The sequence below is a fragment of the Mauremys mutica genome, chromosome 16 (assembly GCF_020497125.1).
Source record: "Mauremys mutica isolate MM-2020 ecotype Southern chromosome 16, ASM2049712v1, whole genome shotgun sequence".
Classification (NCBI taxonomy): domain Eukaryota; kingdom Metazoa; phylum Chordata; order Testudines; family Geoemydidae; genus Mauremys; species Mauremys mutica.
This window is the reverse complement of record NC_059087.1, coordinates 11,168,666-11,188,195: the sequence shown is the minus strand read 5'-3', so window position 1 is coordinate 11,188,195 and position 19,530 is coordinate 11,168,666. Positions and strand designations below refer to the sequence as shown.

Here is a 19,530-nt window from a genome sequence, read left to right as displayed (position 1 = left end):
TGATCGGGAGCTGGACTTGAGGGGTGGGGTATGTAGGGAGCCTGGGTGGCCCCCTACCGAGCAGGGCCAGGACGCGCCGCGGCCCCCGCCGACTGGGGCGGGGCCCCAGCACGTCCGCTCTGCTCCCAGCCGCAGAGCGGGCCAGGACGCACCGCGGCCCCCGCCGACGGGGGCGGGGCCCCGGCACGTCCGCTCCGCTCCCCGCCGCAGAGCAGGCCAGGACGCGCCGCGGCCCCCGCCGACTGGGGCGGGGCCCCGGCACGTCCGCTCCGCTCCTAGTAGCAGAGCGGGCCGGGACGCGCGGCACGTTCCCCAGGAGGGGGCGGAGCCAGGGAAGTTTCACCCCGTCCCCAGCTGTGGGAGGGGCGGAGCAGAGCGTACAAAGGGCAGGGCCCTTTGCTCCAGGGGGGGGGCGCCTTGGGTGGAGGTAGAGGCTGACGCCGGACTGCTTCCACCCGCTTCAGCTGCTGACCCCGGGGAAACGGAGGACCCCGAACCCATCGACGAGCCGGAGCTACCTGCCGCCACCTACCCGACCAAGTCGGAGGTTTGTGCATCCGGACCTTTGCCAGCGGCCCCCTGCTAAAAGGGGCCCGCTAGAGACTTTTCCCGGCGTTCCCCTGCCTGGGGCGCGCCGTGGGCCACTGCCCGCGGTCCCCTGCCACAAGGGGTCCGCCAGAGACTTTTGCCGGCGTTCCCCTGCTTGGGGCACGCCGTGGACCACTGCCTGCGACCCCCTGCCACAAGGGGTCCGCCAGAGACTGTTGCCAGCGTTCCCCTGCCTGGGGCACGCCGTGGGCCATTGCCAGCGGCCCCCTGCTAAAAGGGGCCCGCCAGAGACTTTTTGCCGGCGTTCCCCTGCCTGGGGCGCGCCGTGGGCCATTGCCAGTGGCCCCCCTGCTAAAAGGGGCCGCTAGAGACTTTTACCGGCGCTCCCCTGCCCGGGGCGCGCCGTGGACCAGTGCCCACGGTACCCCGCCAAAAGGGGGCCCGCCAGAGACTTTTGCCGGCGTTCCCCTGCCTGGGGCACGCCGTGGACCATTGCCTGCGGCCCCCCGCCCTAAGGAGTCCGCCAGAGACTTTTGCCGGCGTTCCCCCGCCTGGGGCGCGCCGTGGGCCATTGCCAGCGGCCCCCTGCTAACAGGGGCCCGCCAGAGACCTTTTGCCGGCGTTCCCCTGCCTGGGGCGCGCCGTCGGCCACTGCCAGCGGCCCCCCTGCGAAAAGGGGCCGCTAGAGACTTTTGCCGGCGCTCCCCTGCCTGGGGCGCGCCGTGGACCACTGCCCGCAGTCCCCCGCCAAAAGGGGGCCCGCCAGAGACTTCTCCCGGCCCTTCCCGACCGGAGGGCGCTCTGTGGACAATTGCTGGCCGGCCCGTGCTAGAAGGGCGTGGGCCGGGCTCCTCGCCCCGCCCCCTCCGCCAGCGGAGGTAGCAACGGCGGCCCAGCTTACAGGGTCATAGTGGACCACAAGCTAATTATGAGTCAACAATGTAACACTGTTGTAAAAAAAAAGCAAACATAATTCTGGGCTGTATTAGCAGGAGTCGTGTAAGCAAGATCCGAGAAGTAATTCTTCCACTCTACTCTGATTAGTCCTCAACTGGAGTAGTGTGTCCAGTTCTGGGGGCCACATTTCAGGAAAGATGTGGACAAATTGGAGAAAGTCCAGAGAAGAGCAACAAAAATGATTAGCAAACATGACCTGTGGGGGAGGATTTTAAAAATTGAGTTTGTTTAGTCTGGAGAAGAGAAGACTCAGAGGGGACATGAAACAGTTTTCAAGGACATAAAAGGTTGTTACAGGGGAAGGGAGAAAAATTGTTTTTCTTGACCTCTGAGGATGGGGCAAGAAGTAATAGGCTTAAATGGCAGCAAGGGAGGTTTAGGTTGGACATTAGGAAAAACTTCCTAACTGTCAGGGCGGTTAAGCACTGGAATAAATTGCCTAGGGAGGTTGTGGAATCTCCGTCACTGGGGATGGTCTAGATATTACTTAGTCCTGCCATGAGTGCAGGGATTGGACTAGATGACCTTTCGAGGTCCCTTCCTGTCCATGAATCTATGCTGTTGTACCATTCGTTTTTGTTAATTTGACCTCGCATAGGCCCTGCTCCTGCAAAGATTTATGCATGTGCGTAACCTGTTTCATGATCAGGGCCTAACTGAAGGTGTGTGGGAGGCATTGTGTGTGTTCCTGCTATTTATTAATACCAGGAAGGTCACCAGTATGAATTTCAATATTAGGCCCCAATCCTGCAACTACATCCATGCTGATGGACCCCCTGGGCCTGTGTGCATCCCCACTGAAGTCAATGGGACTCCATGTGGACATAGTAGCAGAATCAGGGTTTAATTACATAAATAGGTCTAGCTTAGAACAGTTTATGACAGCTCTGCCTCTGCCACCCAGAGAGTAATTAAAAAAACCCAAAGGAAAACAAACTGCCGTAATTAACAAAGATTCAGTTGTGAAAACCATAGAGAACAATGAGTGAATTCTCCAGAGAGACAAATGTTACTTGAAATAATTTTTTCAGTTAAAAAACTAATGAAAATAAAAAGAATCCACCTTCCCAAGACTATACTTAATAGCATACATTAATCACACACATACAGCAAAGCTGGTAAATGTAATGCATTTCCACTTTCCAAAATGAGCAAATAATCTGTTTGAGGAAGTTTTATTTTATTTGGGGTTGGATAAAAAACTACCATGTTTAGCTGCTGATTGGTATTAGTAAATTATGGTTTATGTAATAAACAGATTGATTCATACCCCCCTCCGAAAACCCCAAACCATCTCATTAGCTTAACTGGGATATTGTCTGACCTGAAAAAACAATGCTTTTCACATAGAGGAGAGCATGGAGACTTGGAAAACTGTATATTAAAACTCTAATAGATTTTCATCACAGCCACTAATAGAATTCCTTGGGTACTAGGGTATTGGGTGTTTTAGGAATACACAGTAATAGAGCAATAATCCAATACACTGACATGCCAAACAAATAGAAACTACAGTACAACCTCTCTGTCACACTCATGATGAGAAGAGATTTTTGCAGTTTAAGGAATATCGGCCCAGCCCAACTCCAGTGGGACTTGTATCGGAGCCCGGGTGACTATCTAGGGATACCACATTAAACAAATGTCCTGCAGAATAAGTTTGTCTTTCTAATCAAAACATTATTCGGCTCTGTCTTAGATTATGAATTAAAAATATTGGTGTCTATTTCTAATCATTGAGTCTTCCCTCTTCATTATCAAAACTAATGACTGCATGGTGAATAAGCAGGTTTTTGACTTCACAGAGCCTTCATAATAAAAATTTAAAACGTCTTTAGATATAATTAAGCTTGAGTCTAGCCGTTTTAATTGTCAAAGCACTAATTAACTTTTGCCATATTCCTATGGTATTACCGTCTCTGTTTTAATGATGGGGAAAGTGAGGCAGAAAAATTATGTGATTTACTCAAGACTGGAAGGAATTTGTGGCAGAGTCCCTTATGCACACAGTGCACCAGGGCAATGGCAAACCACATTGGATAAAAACCCACCCAAATCAAAGAATCTCTAGGACGTAAATATATACAGAGTTCTCTCCCACACCCACAGAGTGCAAAACATAGTCTTTATTTTCTATGTAACTGTTAACTATTTTCTGCCCTACTGTTATTCATGACCTACTAATTCTTTATATTAACATTATCTGTAATCCCACCAATGACCTTATCATCCTAAACTTTGGACTCACAGCCCGTTTTGATTCTGTGATCCACTGTTTCTACGATATATGTTCACATTTCAGCGAGTGCTTGAAGGGAAATATGACATCTGCACAACATCTATTCTAGGGTTTGCCTAAGAAACCCCCAAAACTAAATTAAAGCAGCTAAGAGCTCGACGGAAGTGCATTCAAGCAACTGGCAGATTCTTAAAGCTAGAAAGAAGCATTCAGTCAGGCCGACCCCCACCCTCCCCAGCATTCAGTGAACCTCAAAGACAGCATGAGATAGCAACAGCACTTCAGTAAAAGCAGGGTAGGCTTGTAGGTTTTTTAAGAGAATGAGAGTATAACCGCTGAAAATTACCACGAGCAGGGCACCGAGACACGAGCAGTTCATGGAAAAGAAAAATAATTTTTGGAAAGGGTTGTTTTGTTATGCTCTGGTTTTTATTTGATTTTTGTTGTTCTTGTTACCTGGGGATCTGTAAATAATAGTCCTGTTACTTTGTGTTGTATTATTGCTGCGTTCCCAGGAATGTTCCTCGCCAGCACTGGAACATCTAAATCCATTGCCTAAAGAATGTGGAGAAAAAAGATTTTGTTAGTTAGGGTTCATTTTAAGAGGAGTTTGTGGTGAGAAATAAGAATAGTCATAGTAAGAAACCTGCCGCAAAAACTGCCCCTTTCTACTCCCCACCCCCAAGTAAAAAAAGTAAAACCCAAAAGAGGGTTCCAAGCATGGAGGGCAGCTGGCATAAGCTAATTCAGCCTGTAACAGTAATTTGTATCAGATTCCTCCAGTTCTTTCTAACTTTATTTTTATTGTTTTTATATAAAATATAAACTCATAATGAAAAAAATATACTTCCATTCACACAATATAAGTAGCCTATAAATAAAATAAATTCACTGTTCATTGTTTGAAAAACCTGGAAAGAAACAAACCACAAACCAAATCCTGAACCTGCAGAGATCATGCAGGACATCAATTATTAAAGTGAGTGCATGGATAAATAAGTGAGAATATAACCTATGACTATCGGGGGGCTAATATGTACTAAACTGCAAAAGTATGCGATAGTTTCCTGTGTCACCAGACCTCCTCAGATTTTTTCCTAAGCATTTCTATTAGACAGAGTCATTTTTTCCATTAATGCAGTAATAGAGATCTCACTAAGCAGGCCTGTGTATGAGGGAGGAATTGCAGATTTTCTCAAAATAACTCTTTTGGCCACTAAAATAGTTACTGCAATCCAGGAGTTTTTGTGGGGAAAAATCTGGCCCATTCCCTCAACACCCACAGAGTCCCCAAGGCCAGGCTTTTGAGAAGTCAGGTAGCATGTTGCAGAAGCAGAAATGCCCTCCCCTTATGTGGCTGCAGACTCCCTTCTATATACGCATACATGGGGGCGCATGTAGCCTCAAGACGGTTCTCATATCATTTCAGGCTGTCTGTAGATTCAGGAGCATAGATACAGCACTGCATCGGTTCACTTCCAGTAAATCGTCTCCATTATAAAGAGAAGGGCTAGAAACTTTGGAATGCAAGTTTAAGTGTGCAGAAACCAGTGTGTAAGCCCCAGTCACCCCATCCCTGCCCACCGCCTACTCATGCATTTGTCAAGCCCTGATGTGAAATTTTAATTACCATTCCTGGATTTGGAAATCTTGAAATTCGCAAACCCTGAATATATAATGGCTCGTCTTGTACAATTATCACAGTGTCAAACAGAAAGAAATTCACTCTCCAAAATGTTCAATCCATTTCATACTGATTCACTGTCACTTTGGAGAGAACACATTTTTAATTACTGTCATTACAGTCTCTGATGGGGAGCAATTTTCCTTCAGCATAAGTAGCATGGGAAAAAAAGCTAAGGGGTAGGGGAAGAAATGAGGAAGACGAACACTTCTTTTGTTTTTGAATCTGGACAAGACTTGATACCCCAACCACTAGCGTACAACGCCAAGTGCGAGTTAAGGGTAAAGGAATGCATAGCGTAGCAACATGCATTCACAGTTTAAAATATCCAAGGTAAACATAGTTTACACTGTACCACTGTAGAGAAATTTGCCCTAGACATACAAATCCCATTGTCCTCTTGATGCTAACATGCCTTTCAGCAGATAGCTCTAAAAATAATATTAATAATCCTTAATGACATACCTCTTCTAGCCTATATACCAGAAATAGTGGGTCAACTGGAGGTAATTCAGAGCAACAGATTGATGAGAAGAAATTAAATGGTCTAATTAGCTTGGATAAATGAGTAAGGACCAGATTTATGTAGGGATTTAGGCACCTAGAGATGCAAAAAGGAGTCTAGAGCGATTTTTAAAAGTGAAAGTCAATGGGAGGCGCAGGCGCCTAGCCCACTTAAGTGCTTTTGAAAATCTACAGTATTAGGTGCCTAAATACCTTTGTAAATCTGGTCCTAATCACATGTATGGTGGGGGATATGACAACTGTCTCCAGATATGTGAACCAGGTAACCACTAGAGATGGGCTCAAGACACTGATTCAGGCCTAGATTGTCTAATGCCTCTGTTTTTTTATGCTGTGGCCCTCAAGGCCAGGATTCAGAAGTAAGGGACTACAGGTTGCCGCTTCTTTCAGACAACCACCTCGGCAATTAACATTTTGGAAGACGGGAGGGAAAGCTAGCGTGATGGCAATTCCCGAAAAGCTTCCTATCCCCCTGAGGATGACAAGGCCTTAGGGAACATTGCTTTCCCACTGGGTTAGAACAGAACAAGTATCAAAAGCACTATCAACTTAAACAGACAGGCTCAGAGTGAAATATGGTGGGCTCTAGAATGAATGGATGGGTTCCCTGTCTGAACTAGCTTAGTGACAGGAAAAGTCCTCTCTCTGAAAGCATCACCACAAGAGCAATATGACTAGGTGACAATGGACATATTAAAAAAAATTTTTTTTATATAACTCTTAGGGTCCAGTTCTGCACTGACTTACGCCCCATGGATTTCAGTGGGGAGATATGCACAACACAGTACTTGGCTCTCTGAATTTATATTTCTCCTTCACTTTAAAAAAATGCTGTGGTACTTCAAAACTGGCTACTTCGTGTAGATTTTTTCATATTAACAAGGCTATCCTGGATGCTCTATCCAAGTGAAAAAGAGCCTTAGTCAAAGAAATTATCCTTTTTTTTCAGAATTCCTCTCGGTGCTCCAGAATGGGCTGTTGTAACTGTCTGCTATCCACTCAAGTAAATTAGACAGACTGAACAAAAGGACATCACACACCACTTGATACATGAATAATGATGAACAACTCAATGTACTAGTGCCCCATCTCAATTCTGCCTTAGGTTGAGTTTAGTGTTGGGGCCTGGTACATTTATTACAATATTGCTGCACCTCCGTCTGGGCGAGTGTGTTCCCACATTATTATGCACTTTGTCATAGCACATTTATTCATTTTTTGTCTCTGAATGCCACACAGACTGCAGCTCATTAAAAGTGGCCACAAAGGCCCAGATCCTCAAAGGTATTTAGGCATCTAACTTCTATTGAAATCAAAGGGATATAGGCAACTACAAATTTTTGAGGATTTGCACTTTAGTTTTTATTTCATTTCTGAACCCAGTGGAGAAGGAGCGTGATGTTCTTGCTAGCTGGAGATTGAGGACGATTGAACGTAACATCTGAAAAACTCTGAGGCCTGGAATCATATAGGTATTGATGAATTACAACCACTGAAAGACAGAACAGATGGCCAACTGGATAAGACAAGAGTTGGCTTCGCACCAGCCAATCTTACACAAATGGATGGTGCTGTAAATAATTACTGCATCAAGTAGCCTTGAATTTAATTTAGATGCTTACTCTATTTTTAAGCAGTAAAAAGAATCATAGACTCATAGACTTTAAGGTCAGAAGGGACCATTATGATCATCTAATCTGACCTCCTGCACAATGCAGGCCACAGAATCTCACCCACCCACTTCTATAACAAACCCCTAACCTATGTCTGAGTTATTGAAGTCCTCAAATTGTGGTTTGAAGACCTCAAGCTGCAGAGAATCCTCCAGCAAGTGACCCGTGCCCCATGCTGCAGAGGAAGGTGAAAAACCTCCAGGGCCTCTGCCAATCTGCCCCAGAGGAAAATTCCTTCCCGACCCCAAATATGGTGGTATTGCTGAAAATATATATATAATTTACTGACCTGGGCCCTGCCAATAACAAGTTAATGTAAGAGTTTATTCTGGTGGCCCACTGTTTTGTTACCTTATCCTGACTGCAAATGTGTTTAAGAGTAATTTGAGAAGGATACAGGGTATAAAGTTACTTTTTCAAAGCATGGTACACAGTACACATTTCTAATTAGCAATGCTAAGTCTGGAGGAGGGAATTGCAGTTTTTATTCATTGTATGGTCTTTTTTGGAGTGTCCTTCATTTTCTGCCTTATAGCCCTTTCTGTTTGTGTCATTCTGGTATCCCCTCACTTTTTACCTCCTGTCCTGCAGCTTAATTTTTTCTTCCTTGGCTTTCTGGGAGTTGTTCTGAGACACCAGGTCTGGGCTTCACATGATGGCTGAGATTGGATTTTGCACCACAATACAGTGTATTGTATATTAGAGGGTGGACACCCAGTGATTCCTCCATTTCCGTGTTGTTTTCTTTAGTTGGTTCGTTGCTTTGGGGTTTTTTAATTCCAGCAGGATCTCATGATTTTTACAACAGTTTACATAAATTTTAGAGTGGAGGAAAGGTGCTGTGGTGAAAGGTTGTTAGAGTCAAAATCTTTCATTCAGCCATTACGCAGCAAGTTACTATATGGACAGTGATAGTAATCAATTCCCTGCACCCGCCCAACAATGTTTTATTTCTGATTTATAAGAGGTCAAAGATTATCTTCTAAGCCCACACTTGTCCCTTCTTCCGTGACTGTTAAGAAGAAAAGGTGGCAATTGTGACATTTTTTTGTGTGATCTGGATGCTAAAAACAGGTCTTAGATGACTAAATCAAACAATCAGATGGTAATGATTTCTGGTCACTTCAAACCAGAGCTAGATTTGAACCAGACATGATTTTATAGTTTGTAGGAACAACTGATGACTCATGAATAAAGTTAAGCATGTGCATAAACATTTACAGGATATATGGGGGGGAAGGCTAGCTCAGTGGCTTGAGCATTGGCCTGCTAAACCCAGGGTTGTGAGTTCAATCCTTGAGGGGGCCACTTAGGGATCTAGGGCAAAAATTGGTCCTGCTAGTGAAGGCAGGGGGCTGGACTCAATGACCTTTCAAGGTCCCTTCCAGTTCTAGGAGATTGGTATATCTCCTATTCAAAAAAAAAAAAATGACCTCACTACATTTTAAATTTCCCAGTTGACAGGAATTTGGTTTCTAAACCCCAGCATGTTTGTTCCATCTCTGATCGAAACATTTTTAGTTTGATTTGTCTTGTTAATAAAACAAGACCTTGACAGATGGCTCTTCCTATTGGTCACATCAGGTAGCCAGTTTGCCTAATTAAACTGAGACTTCTTTCAAGAGAGATGTTTTTAAGGGAGGTGGTTCCACTGAACCATCAAATCCTATTGTGTAATTATCCAAAGGGAATTAATACAAAACCAAAATCATTCTAAATTTATAACAGGCACTAGGTGGTTCAAGGGTCAATGTCACTAAAAATGCAAGCCTCATGCAGTTTCTTAATGGAAAACAAAGGACCTGATTCTGCTGTCATTGAGGTCAATGGAAGACTGTCATCAATTCTAAACTGGACTGAGCTTCCTACTGTCTTTAAAGTGAGCTAACAAATAAAAGTTACCACCCATACAGGTATTTATATGGCCTTCATTATTGTAATATCTGGGCACATCATAATCGTTAGTGGATTTTAGTCTCCCAACTCCTCTGTGAGCTATTATTCCCATTTTATAGATGAAGAATGAGATTAAGTGACTTGCCCAAGGTCATACATGAAATCTGTGACTGAGCCAAAAACTGGACCCAGATCTCTTGAATCCCAATCCAGTGCACGATCCATTAATCATCTTTCCTATACAGTTTGGGACTCTAGCTCGGTAACTTATTTGATGCGAGCTTGACCCAGCATGCTCAGACTTTTGAAGGGGACTAGCTCTGTATCACTGTCACATGGCCTCCAGGGTCAGCTCAGGTTATGTTAGCACACTCCAAAAATGGATGTGCCCATAGAATCAGACAAGCACTGGACTGGAAGGGACCTCCAGAGGTCTTCTAGTCCAGTCCCCTGCACTAAGGCAGGATAAAATCCATCTGTCTTCATTCAGCAGTTGACCCAGTGCTGGTTTCATAGAATCATAGAAGATGAGGTTGAAAGAGACCTCAGGTGGTCATCTAGTCCAACCCCCTGCTCAAAGCAGGACCAACCCCAACTAAATCAGTTTATGAGTGGTGGAAGGAAATTAAGTCTCCTTGTGGCTTCATGTCCCCTGCTCTCAGAGAAAGTACAAGCCCTGAAGGAGCTATTGATTTTTGAAAAATACTTAGCTGTGACATCTTCATAACTCTTTACAGTTGTTCATTCTAACATAGTCCCTAATAAGGTTTGAGTAAGTAGAGTGCTACCATAATAAGTCAACATTTACCAACAGATATCACTCACGGAGATAGGTAAAGGTTCTCTCCATTACTCCTGAATGGTAACTGGGGCTGACTTTAATAGCAGCACTGTGGAGACAGTAAAGAGAGGTTAATGGCCTGACTTTCAGAAATGCTGAGCGCCTTCTCTGGGGAGAGCTGGAGATCAAAAACAAATGTGAATTGTGAGTTCTCAGCACTTCTCAGGCGGTAAGTCACTTGTCCAAAGCCCAAGAGGGAGCCATTGTCAGAGCAGGGATTATTACTCAGGAGTTCCTGACACCAGTGACATTCTCAGGCCATTAGACAATGCGTCTTGTTATGAGAATATGTTATACAGTATTCACAGTCAAGTGAATTGGACTCAATAGCCAGGGCCATTTTCAAGCCTCCACTGTTAGATCCTATTTATCCCAACTGTAAATTATCAGGTAGCATTTTCTTAACAACACAAAGAAAACTTTGGTAAAATAATATATATAAAGAAATTTGGTGGAGGCAGAAATAGTAGCAGATGCTGCCTTATTTTATCTCCAGAATAGGAAGCAAAATAAACATATTCTGCATCAACATACATAAGAAGAAGAGGCCAACGTAAAACAATCCAGAGTCATAACAAGCTCAGTTTGGACGATTTGGAAGTAGATGCATTTTTTAATGCATGATTATGCATGAACACAAGCCAAAATTGGCTACAGGTTTTGAAATTATCCCATCAATACAATGATGGAAAATGGGTGGAATGATACCTCTTTAAATAGCATCATGTACAAGAAAAATGACACACAAACTACCACGGGTCAATTCTTGCACCTAGAGGAGGGGAGTTTCATTTTTCACTTCAATTACTTCACAGGTTATTTGAGCGTATTTAGCAACTACAAAAATAGAAGACTAGCCCTCCATTTTCAGTGTAGCGAGTCTCTGAAAATAGCTTTAAGTGGCTTAAACTACAAACAGTACTAAACTGGGCCATGTCTAGTAGCTACCCACCCCAAATTAGGGTAGAGAAATAATACCAAAGGATCTACTGTATGAGTAGGAAATAAAATGAAATTCAATACAGAGAAATGTAGATGAAAGCCTCTGGGGGATTATGTATCCCAAATACAATTTTTCAATGGGAGGCAAACACCCAGAAAGAAAGAAATTAACATTGTGAGTGACTGAGTGAGATGTGTGATAAAGGCAACGTGCACTGGTGCAAGGAGTGCTCCTTTGGCTTAGTAGCTTTGTGAGGTTTAGTGTACGGACAGGGTAATAAATGGGAAGCCATTTACTGTTCTATTTATATGCTGGTTTTCAAGGAGAATAGAGGTTTTGTGGCAGCCCTACACCTTGAAACTTACTCACTGGAGCTATGTAACAGAAATTTAGACTAAGGCAGCTTTCCCCTTGAAGTGCTGCTTGACTCTTTCATAGTACAATTATGAAAAGCTGCATATAGAGTAGTGATATACTATTTCTCACACACAAACCTTCATCAGAATCCTGCTGATAACTGATTTAGTCTTTCAGGCATCAGAACGAAACCTTGTCAGAACTGTGGCTTCAACAAAGCAGAGCTGAAATCAATAATCCCTGAACTGAGGTCAATAGTTTCTTTCAAGTAAATTCACACTGACTTACATTTTTCACTCAACAAACACTTGTTAAAATACTAACCTGCCTGCTAGGCCAGATTGTTCCTTCCCACATTAAAACCTAAGGGAGGGGACTGGAAATCTTAGTCAAAAGATCCTTGTCGAGATTATTACAAATATTCCACCCCCGTGGAAAAGCTATTCATACCCCCAGCAGAATCACTTCTGTGGGAGACCCATGGAGATCTTATATCCCCACGTTGGTTCTGTTCTCCCCCTCCCTCACCAGATAAATCAGGTTGAGTGTTGGTCATTTCTTGGATGAGAGACCTTTAAGGGAACATGCAAGTGCTGCAGGAGGTAGTAGTGGTAGTGGTGGTGACTTGACAGGTCACACTCATTCCTCTGATTTAGTACTGAACCACTGCCCTGGCATGATGCTCGGGGTTACTGTGCTGCTGTTTTCTGGAGGAGATCTAAAACCGAGTTCCAAACCACTTCAGAAATTAAAGATCTCAAAGCACTTTACATGTTAACTCTACACCCTGGCAAATTCAGATTCCGATGATAATATTCTACCTAGTTAACTTCTCTATATAATTTCAGTTGGATGTGGTTGGTATTCCTTGATTCTTCTTAGATCTCAAATTAGAGATAAGATGCTGTTGGTATGCTCCAGCAATTCTCAACAATTGGTGAACATTAAAAAAAAATGCAGCAATGAAAACTTTGGAAGCATCATAGCCTTCTTTAGCCCTCGCCCAAATGCAATACTGCTTCTGGTCTTAATAGGTCGCGGAATAAGAACATAATGTTGCTGTGTGCAGTCAAACAGTGTCTGCCTTCCACCCTAGAGGTGGCTGCAGTTCAGTGATGAGTGACATACTCCCTATCTAACATTTATCTACCATGCAGAGGTCTTATGAAGCATAATTAGTTAATATTTATGAAGAACTGTCATACGTACAGATGAAAAACATTTTAGATGTGAAAACTGCCGTCATTCGTTAGGAACAGCAATAGGAGTGTCACTATTATTATTATTATTACTAGTAGTAAAAATAATGTGGTAGCACCTACGAATGTCAGTCATGGACCAGGACCCGCATTGTGCCAAGCACTATACAAACGCAGAACAAAAAGATGGCTTCTCCCCAAAATGGCAGCATGCAGAGACTCTGCACTCCCAGCTAGCCTGGGTATAAATAGCATTGCAGATGGTGAGGCATGGTATAGGTGAGTAGAGCAGAGTGCCCTACATACCTGAAGCCCCAGGGTATATACCCTACACAGCTCTCTACATGCCCAAGCAGCGTCTCCCATGTCTACACTGCTATTTTTAATGGTGTAGTGTCCTGCTGCTTTCCCACTGCCAGAGCCTTTCCCGATGCAGTGAAAGGCTCTCGCAGCAGAGCAGTGACAAGGATGGATGCAGCTTGCCTTTCGCTGTGGCATGTAGTTACACATGCAGTGCCTGTCTTCTACATGCTGCCATAAGTATAGACAGAGCCTGAGTAAATTATGATTTTTCGTAGGAGACACATGAGAGCAAGCAGGACCCCACTTTGACTGGTATGAAATTAACCTGAGATTTTTTTTTTGCCACCAATATGGTAAATTAATAAAATGAGCTTGTCATTAATGTATTAATCACTTCAGTAATCCAGCCTCAGACTCACTTCTGTAACATGATGTAATAATAAAGCATTTTCTAGTAATTTTATAAGGAGATGGATATTAAACCAGGAATAAGTGACAGCCGCAAGGAATCCAGATCATCCTACCTAAGGTTCTGTAATATTAATTTAACAGGCTTGATGAAATTACAGCCTGTCTTTAAACAATAAAGTGTAATATTTAAATACATTTTTAATTTTTAAAAAAATCTATTCTTGTGAAGAAAACATTTTGGTTTTGCCTTCACTGGCTTTGGCTTTGAAATCTGGATAGGAATGTTGACATACATTTCAAGAGATACAAAGCAATTTCAGATTCACACGCTGCACACATTCAACACTTGGCTGTAATTACCTCCAGGATTGCAGCAGACATCCCCTCTGAAATAGAGCTGTTCACCACTGCAAAGCATCTTTTCACAGCAGCATGAAGATCATCTTGAGGTATCTCCTGTAACAAATGTACCCCAGGTGTCCTAGAAGTAAAGTGTGCATAATTAGGACAATTCCTACTGCATGCACTGTGGACTTTCCCCCTGAATTTAGGGTAGCTGGGTATAGCCTAGTGATTAAAACAACCCTGGCAGTCAGGAATCATGGTTCTGATTGCACTAAGTATCAGTACGTCTACAGTGCAATTGGAGATGACTGCAGCTCATGTAGGCATCCCCACACTAGCTATAATCTAATTAGCCTGAGTACCACTTACAGCAAACTGGCACCACATAGGTTAGCATCACGAGTACATATGCAGGGGGACTGGGTGGGCTTGTACCGACCGCACTGAAGCCCATGCTGCTGCATCTTCATTGCTAATTTTAGCTGTGCTAACTAGATTAAAGCTAACGGGGTAGACCTATCCAAGCTGCAATCACACGTTTGATTGCACTGCCGACAATCCCCAATGACTTGCCCATGGGAAAAACAAGAGAGGTATGATGAGTCGTAATTAATATAACTAGATCCTTCGATAAAAGATTCCGTGGGCACAATGTAGTATTATTACTAGCATTTGTGTAGTGCTCTCCACCTGTACTGAATATTCTGATTAGCTATTATTTGTATCACAGTGGAGCCCAGAGACCTCAGCTGAGACTGGGGCCTTAACAGCTCACAGGATGGGGGAAGTGACGCGCAGAAGCTCATGCAGTAGGTCAGTAAAAGAGCTACAACTCGAACCCTCATTTTTTTGGATCCCAGTCCAGCACCTCTCTCCCAGACCACGCTGCCAAATGCCACCATTCTAATTTTGTAGCATTTTCCACCCAGTTTGCACAGCTGTAAATGACTATATAAACTGCATGACCATGGAGAATAGCACTGTAACTTAAAATAACATCAGTGAAAAGCCCAGAAGAGACCCTTAAGGAGACTCAATAAGGATTGGAAGAAATTTTCTCTTGCAACAGAATATTACAGAGAACATGCACTGTGCTGATTCTTAACTGTCCATCTGGCATTGGCTACCAGAGTGAGGAACTGCTCTCTTGTTCTGTTCCAGTTAGGCAATTCTTATGTACTGCAGAAGAAATCTCTGTTTTCTAAAATTTATACGCTTCAATCAGAAAATACTTAAACTAGAGACAGAAAAGAGCTAACGCAGGTTATCTTGTCCACCCACCAACAGCACGTAAGACCTTGCAGAAACACGGGGGGAGAGTGGAATGAGAATATCCACATGAATTATAAATGGAAAAAATCTACTTCTAAATCAGTTACGAGTTAACACAAAACAACATACAGAGTTCTACTTAACTGCTGGAACAGTCAAACGTGCAATATTTTATATGTGAGCCTTATACACAAACTTCCAGAACTAGTTTGTTAGACATGCAGACAACTGTGCACATAAGGATTTGTGCACACACAGATATAGACAATAAAAGACTAGAATTTACTCCCTGCTTCCTTTTAAACTGATAAGGTGCATACCTGCTTACCTATTAACTTTTTCATTGACTTCACTTGTAAACTGTGTATCAACCTATAAAGAAACACATACACCGTTACGTCTCTATTTAGCAATACAACATACAAACTAAACACCTAAAAGGAAAATACAAATTTCCACGGTTCAGTATTTACAAAAATGTGCGACTAGTTTAAGCTGAAAGTCAGATTTTAAAATCATGCTATAGAAAACCATATTTGGTAGATTCATGTTCTTGAGAAGAAGGATGGTCTTATGATTCGGGCACTGGGCTGGGACTCAGGAGATCTGGGTTCTATTTTCAGCTTGGGTATAGATCTCTTTGTAACCTTGAGCAAGCCACTTCACTGCTCTGGTCCTCAATTCCTCAACTGTAAAATGGGGATGATGAGATTTCCTTTCTCCCACCCTTTGTTCCTCTTGCCTATATAGACTGGAAGCTCTTTGGTGCAGGGACTTACTCTTGTTATGTTTGTGTACGTTGCCTGAGACCATAGAGCCTTCATTTCAGGATGGTTCTCTAGAGCGACTGCAATACACAATATTAATAACTATGGGATGGTTTGCCACCTTGTAATCCAGCCTTAGCAGGGAACAGGGCATCTATAAGCTGCCCCGGTGAACAGAAACTGAAATTTGGAGGCAGGTAGTGGCCCAGCAGTAGCCCTTTGTTCAGGATCTGACCATTTGAATTACTTGTGAGGGAAAGTAAAGTGACTTCTTGGACCCCCTCCTCCCCCCCCCACACACACCCCTTGCTCACAACTGAGCCCGGCACTCTCAAACACATTTAAAGCATTAGTAGAAGAATCTGTTTGAAAACTAATGTAAAAACCTAAAATGTGTGACTATAATGGGAAGAATGTTCTAGATTTATTAAAACACTTCTGCAAAGGTGGGAAATTAAGCAGGCTTATTTACAAAGACTAACAAAATCAGTTGTTTTCATTTAGTAGGTTGAAAAAAACCCCTATAAATAGGCATTTGGAAATCATAACCAGATGAACAAGAACAGCAGAAGTTGGGTAGTTGTTTTGTTTTTGTTTTCTGGTTAAACGTGAGTTGATTAAGTTGATTTATGAGACTGTGCAAAACACAGCATTTTAAAGAGGTGTGGGGACAGTAGGGTTTAATTTTTGCCCCCATGTTAATATATTAGCTCTCTTTCTAGAATGAGCACATAATGCATAATTATTATGAAAGTCACTGTCTACAGATGAGCTTGTCAGATAAATATTGTACTTTGCTGTGTAGAACAGAGTATGAAACGCATACCCAAAGTATTTTAGAAAACACTTTTTGTTCTGGAAAAGTAATTCTATCGGTAGTGATTACAATATAAGCAGCACTCTAATACTTGTGTGTGCATAGGCATCCAGCCCCAATCCCCACAGAGATAAGTTTAAGTTGCATGCGAGCAACATGACTGAAATGATGTTGGAGACACACACAAAAATGTTAGTGCTTTCTGAGCCAATCAGTTGTGCAGGATGCCTAGAAACCTCGTAGCCGCAGCATTCAAGTTATTGGTCTCAGAAAGTTACTTCCAGTGCAAAAGATCTCCATGGTCAGATTCCTCCTACAGCCAAGAGTTCTTCTTGTAACATTTTATCTTGTGTTCCCTAACGATGCACCAGGTAAGAGTTGTCATCAGTCACCCAGTGCATTTTATTAAACAACTCTCCCTTGCAAAAAAAAAAATCCCAAACAAACAGGAAAGCTGTTGTGGATTTCATGTCTCATGAGATATCACTGAGCTTGTGTTGTATGAACAGTTTCTATAAGTGCAGATGAGGCAAAATGAAAATTCTGTGGATGCAGAGAGTGTAAGAAACCACATCTAACAGGCTGAGTTAGGCTATTAGGGAGACACTAGTTTGCTGACAGGAAAGAATCATCTCTACGACGTGTTCAACACTGTGGAAACAGCCATAGATCAATCATTTCAATGATGAAGATGTCTTTGCTTCAGCCCAGGGCCTAGCATGATCAAAATCCAGAGGGACTGTCTGCAAACACACTATATTAAACACTTGCCATTTAAAAATGAACTTAAACTAAAGAAACGGTCCAGAATGTTTTGATGATAAGACTACTGCTATTGTCTAAACCAGGGGTAGTCAGTAGGCGGACCGTGCGCCAAATCCGGACCACCACATGCTTTTGAATGGACCCCAAAATCTTTTTATTTACTACTTATTATCATCATCACTATTATTTTTATATTATTTTCTCTGGGGTCTGGACCTGACTATACCTTGACCAAAAAAAATTCCCTATCCCTGGTCTAGACTTTGTAGAAAGCAGAGCTCATAGCACATTTGCAGTCTGTCAACATGTTGCCCTGCGTGCTGTGCCTGCAACTTCAATAAGAACAGGTTTTTGCTCAGAGTGTAGGGAATGTGAGTGACAGTGAAAGAAGACTTCCTTAGCTTCAGTGCTGTGGGGGACCTCGTATTCAAATATGATCAATTACTGAGCAGGCTTGTACAACTAGGTTTTAATGGTCAGTAGCTTTAAGGAAAACTTTGGAAAGAACGCAAAATACAAATGTTGTCTTTAAAGGAGCTCTGTCTGTCTGTAATGAGTATCTACAAGAAATTTACAACTTCATCAACCACAAACTGAATCCTGTGATTCTAGATTCCTCTTCCATTATATAGCTAACAATTAGTATTTCTTAATGTCTTCTGATGGATCTGCACCACTACAGCTTCTTCCTTCCTTCCTTAACACAGCTTTGCCAGCAGCTGGAGAAAAAACTAGCTGGAAGCTGTGTGAGGTGAGTTAGATGAAGAGACTATTATTAACTATTAATTAGTTGTATTACTGAGCACTTCAGAGCCCTAATAACCTGGGAACCATAGTCCTGTGCTAGGTGCTGTACAAACACAACAAAAAGACAGTTCTTGCCCCTAAGAGCTTACAAAGGAGGACAACAGCTGGCCACAGACTGGGGACGTACAAGAGAATGATGAGATGATACGGGTCAGCATGATAGGCAGTGGTCTCTGCACAACAACAATCTAACCATTCTCCAATATTTTGTAGTCATCACAGTAAAGGAGAGTTTTGAGGAGGGATCTGTAGTTGGATAATGAGGCAGCTTTGAGGATGTTTACAGGGAATGCCTTCCAAGCACGTGGGACTGCAGAGGAGAAAGCACAAAGGTGCTTGACTGAAAATTTAGAAAGGGGCCAAAGGGAGGCTGGCATGATGGGCCCCTCAAAGGCGAGCATCAACAGCTTGATACTAAACAAGAGATGATAGATAGGGTGGAGATTGACTGTGGAGCCTTGAAAGTGAATATAAGGATGCTAGGTCCTCTCTATTTGTTAAACTATTAATAATTTGCACTTCTGCAGTACCTTCAGGTGCAAAGATCTCACTGTGATCACTAACTCTAATAAATTATAGTTCCCAACAGACTGAGCCTTCCTGCATGTTTGGGAATATTGTTATCCCCAATTTTCCAGCTGAAGAAATAGAAGCACTGACCAGAGAAGCAACTTGTGTATGGTCTCATAACAAGTCAGTAGTAGCCAAGACTAGAACCCACAGCTCCTGACACAATAGCAGGGAAAACCCGCTAGACCATGCTTACTCTACATTTTGATGAATACATTGTCTCCTGCTACTTTAGATGTCCTAACAAAGATAGCACATTATAAGAACCTGAACAAACGTGTAATGATAATAAGGGTTTCTTTAGGACCGGAGTCCAGTGTTCTGTGAATATTTAACTAAAGTCCCTTTAATTTAGGGTTGTTTTTATCTCACTGCCGGTTGATCATAGCAAACCAATTTGGTGTGTTATTACAATTTTTATTCAAAAGCACTAATAACTACAAAGTTATATAATTTCTTATACTTTGTACGCCTGGCTTAACGTAAATAATTGGACATGGGTAAGGTCTCATTTCTTGAAAAAACAAAATTGGGAAGGTAAATGAATCAGGCTAAAAACAAAATGTCTGTACTACCTACAATAAGGGGGAACACCCACGGAATCATTTAC

At 42.7% G+C, this 19,530-nt stretch overlaps 1 protein-coding gene across 1 annotated transcript in view; it reads right to left on the bottom strand.

Annotated features, from left to right (window-relative positions):
* The window catches only part of GLT1D1 (glycosyltransferase 1 domain containing 1), a 93,384-nt gene that overhangs the window by 15,997 nt on the left and 57,857 nt on the right, over window positions 1–19,530 (bottom strand). Inside the window, exons 9-11 of the mRNA XM_044990215.1 lie at window positions 15,523–15,566; window positions 13,938–14,058; window positions 4,202–4,300 (exon numbers count right to left, since the gene is read on the bottom strand). Coding sequence (XP_044846150.1) covers window positions 4,202–4,300; window positions 13,938–14,058; window positions 15,523–15,566 — 264 coding nt within the window. The remainder of the gene's footprint in view (window positions 1–4,201; window positions 4,301–13,937; window positions 14,059–15,522; window positions 15,567–19,530) is intronic.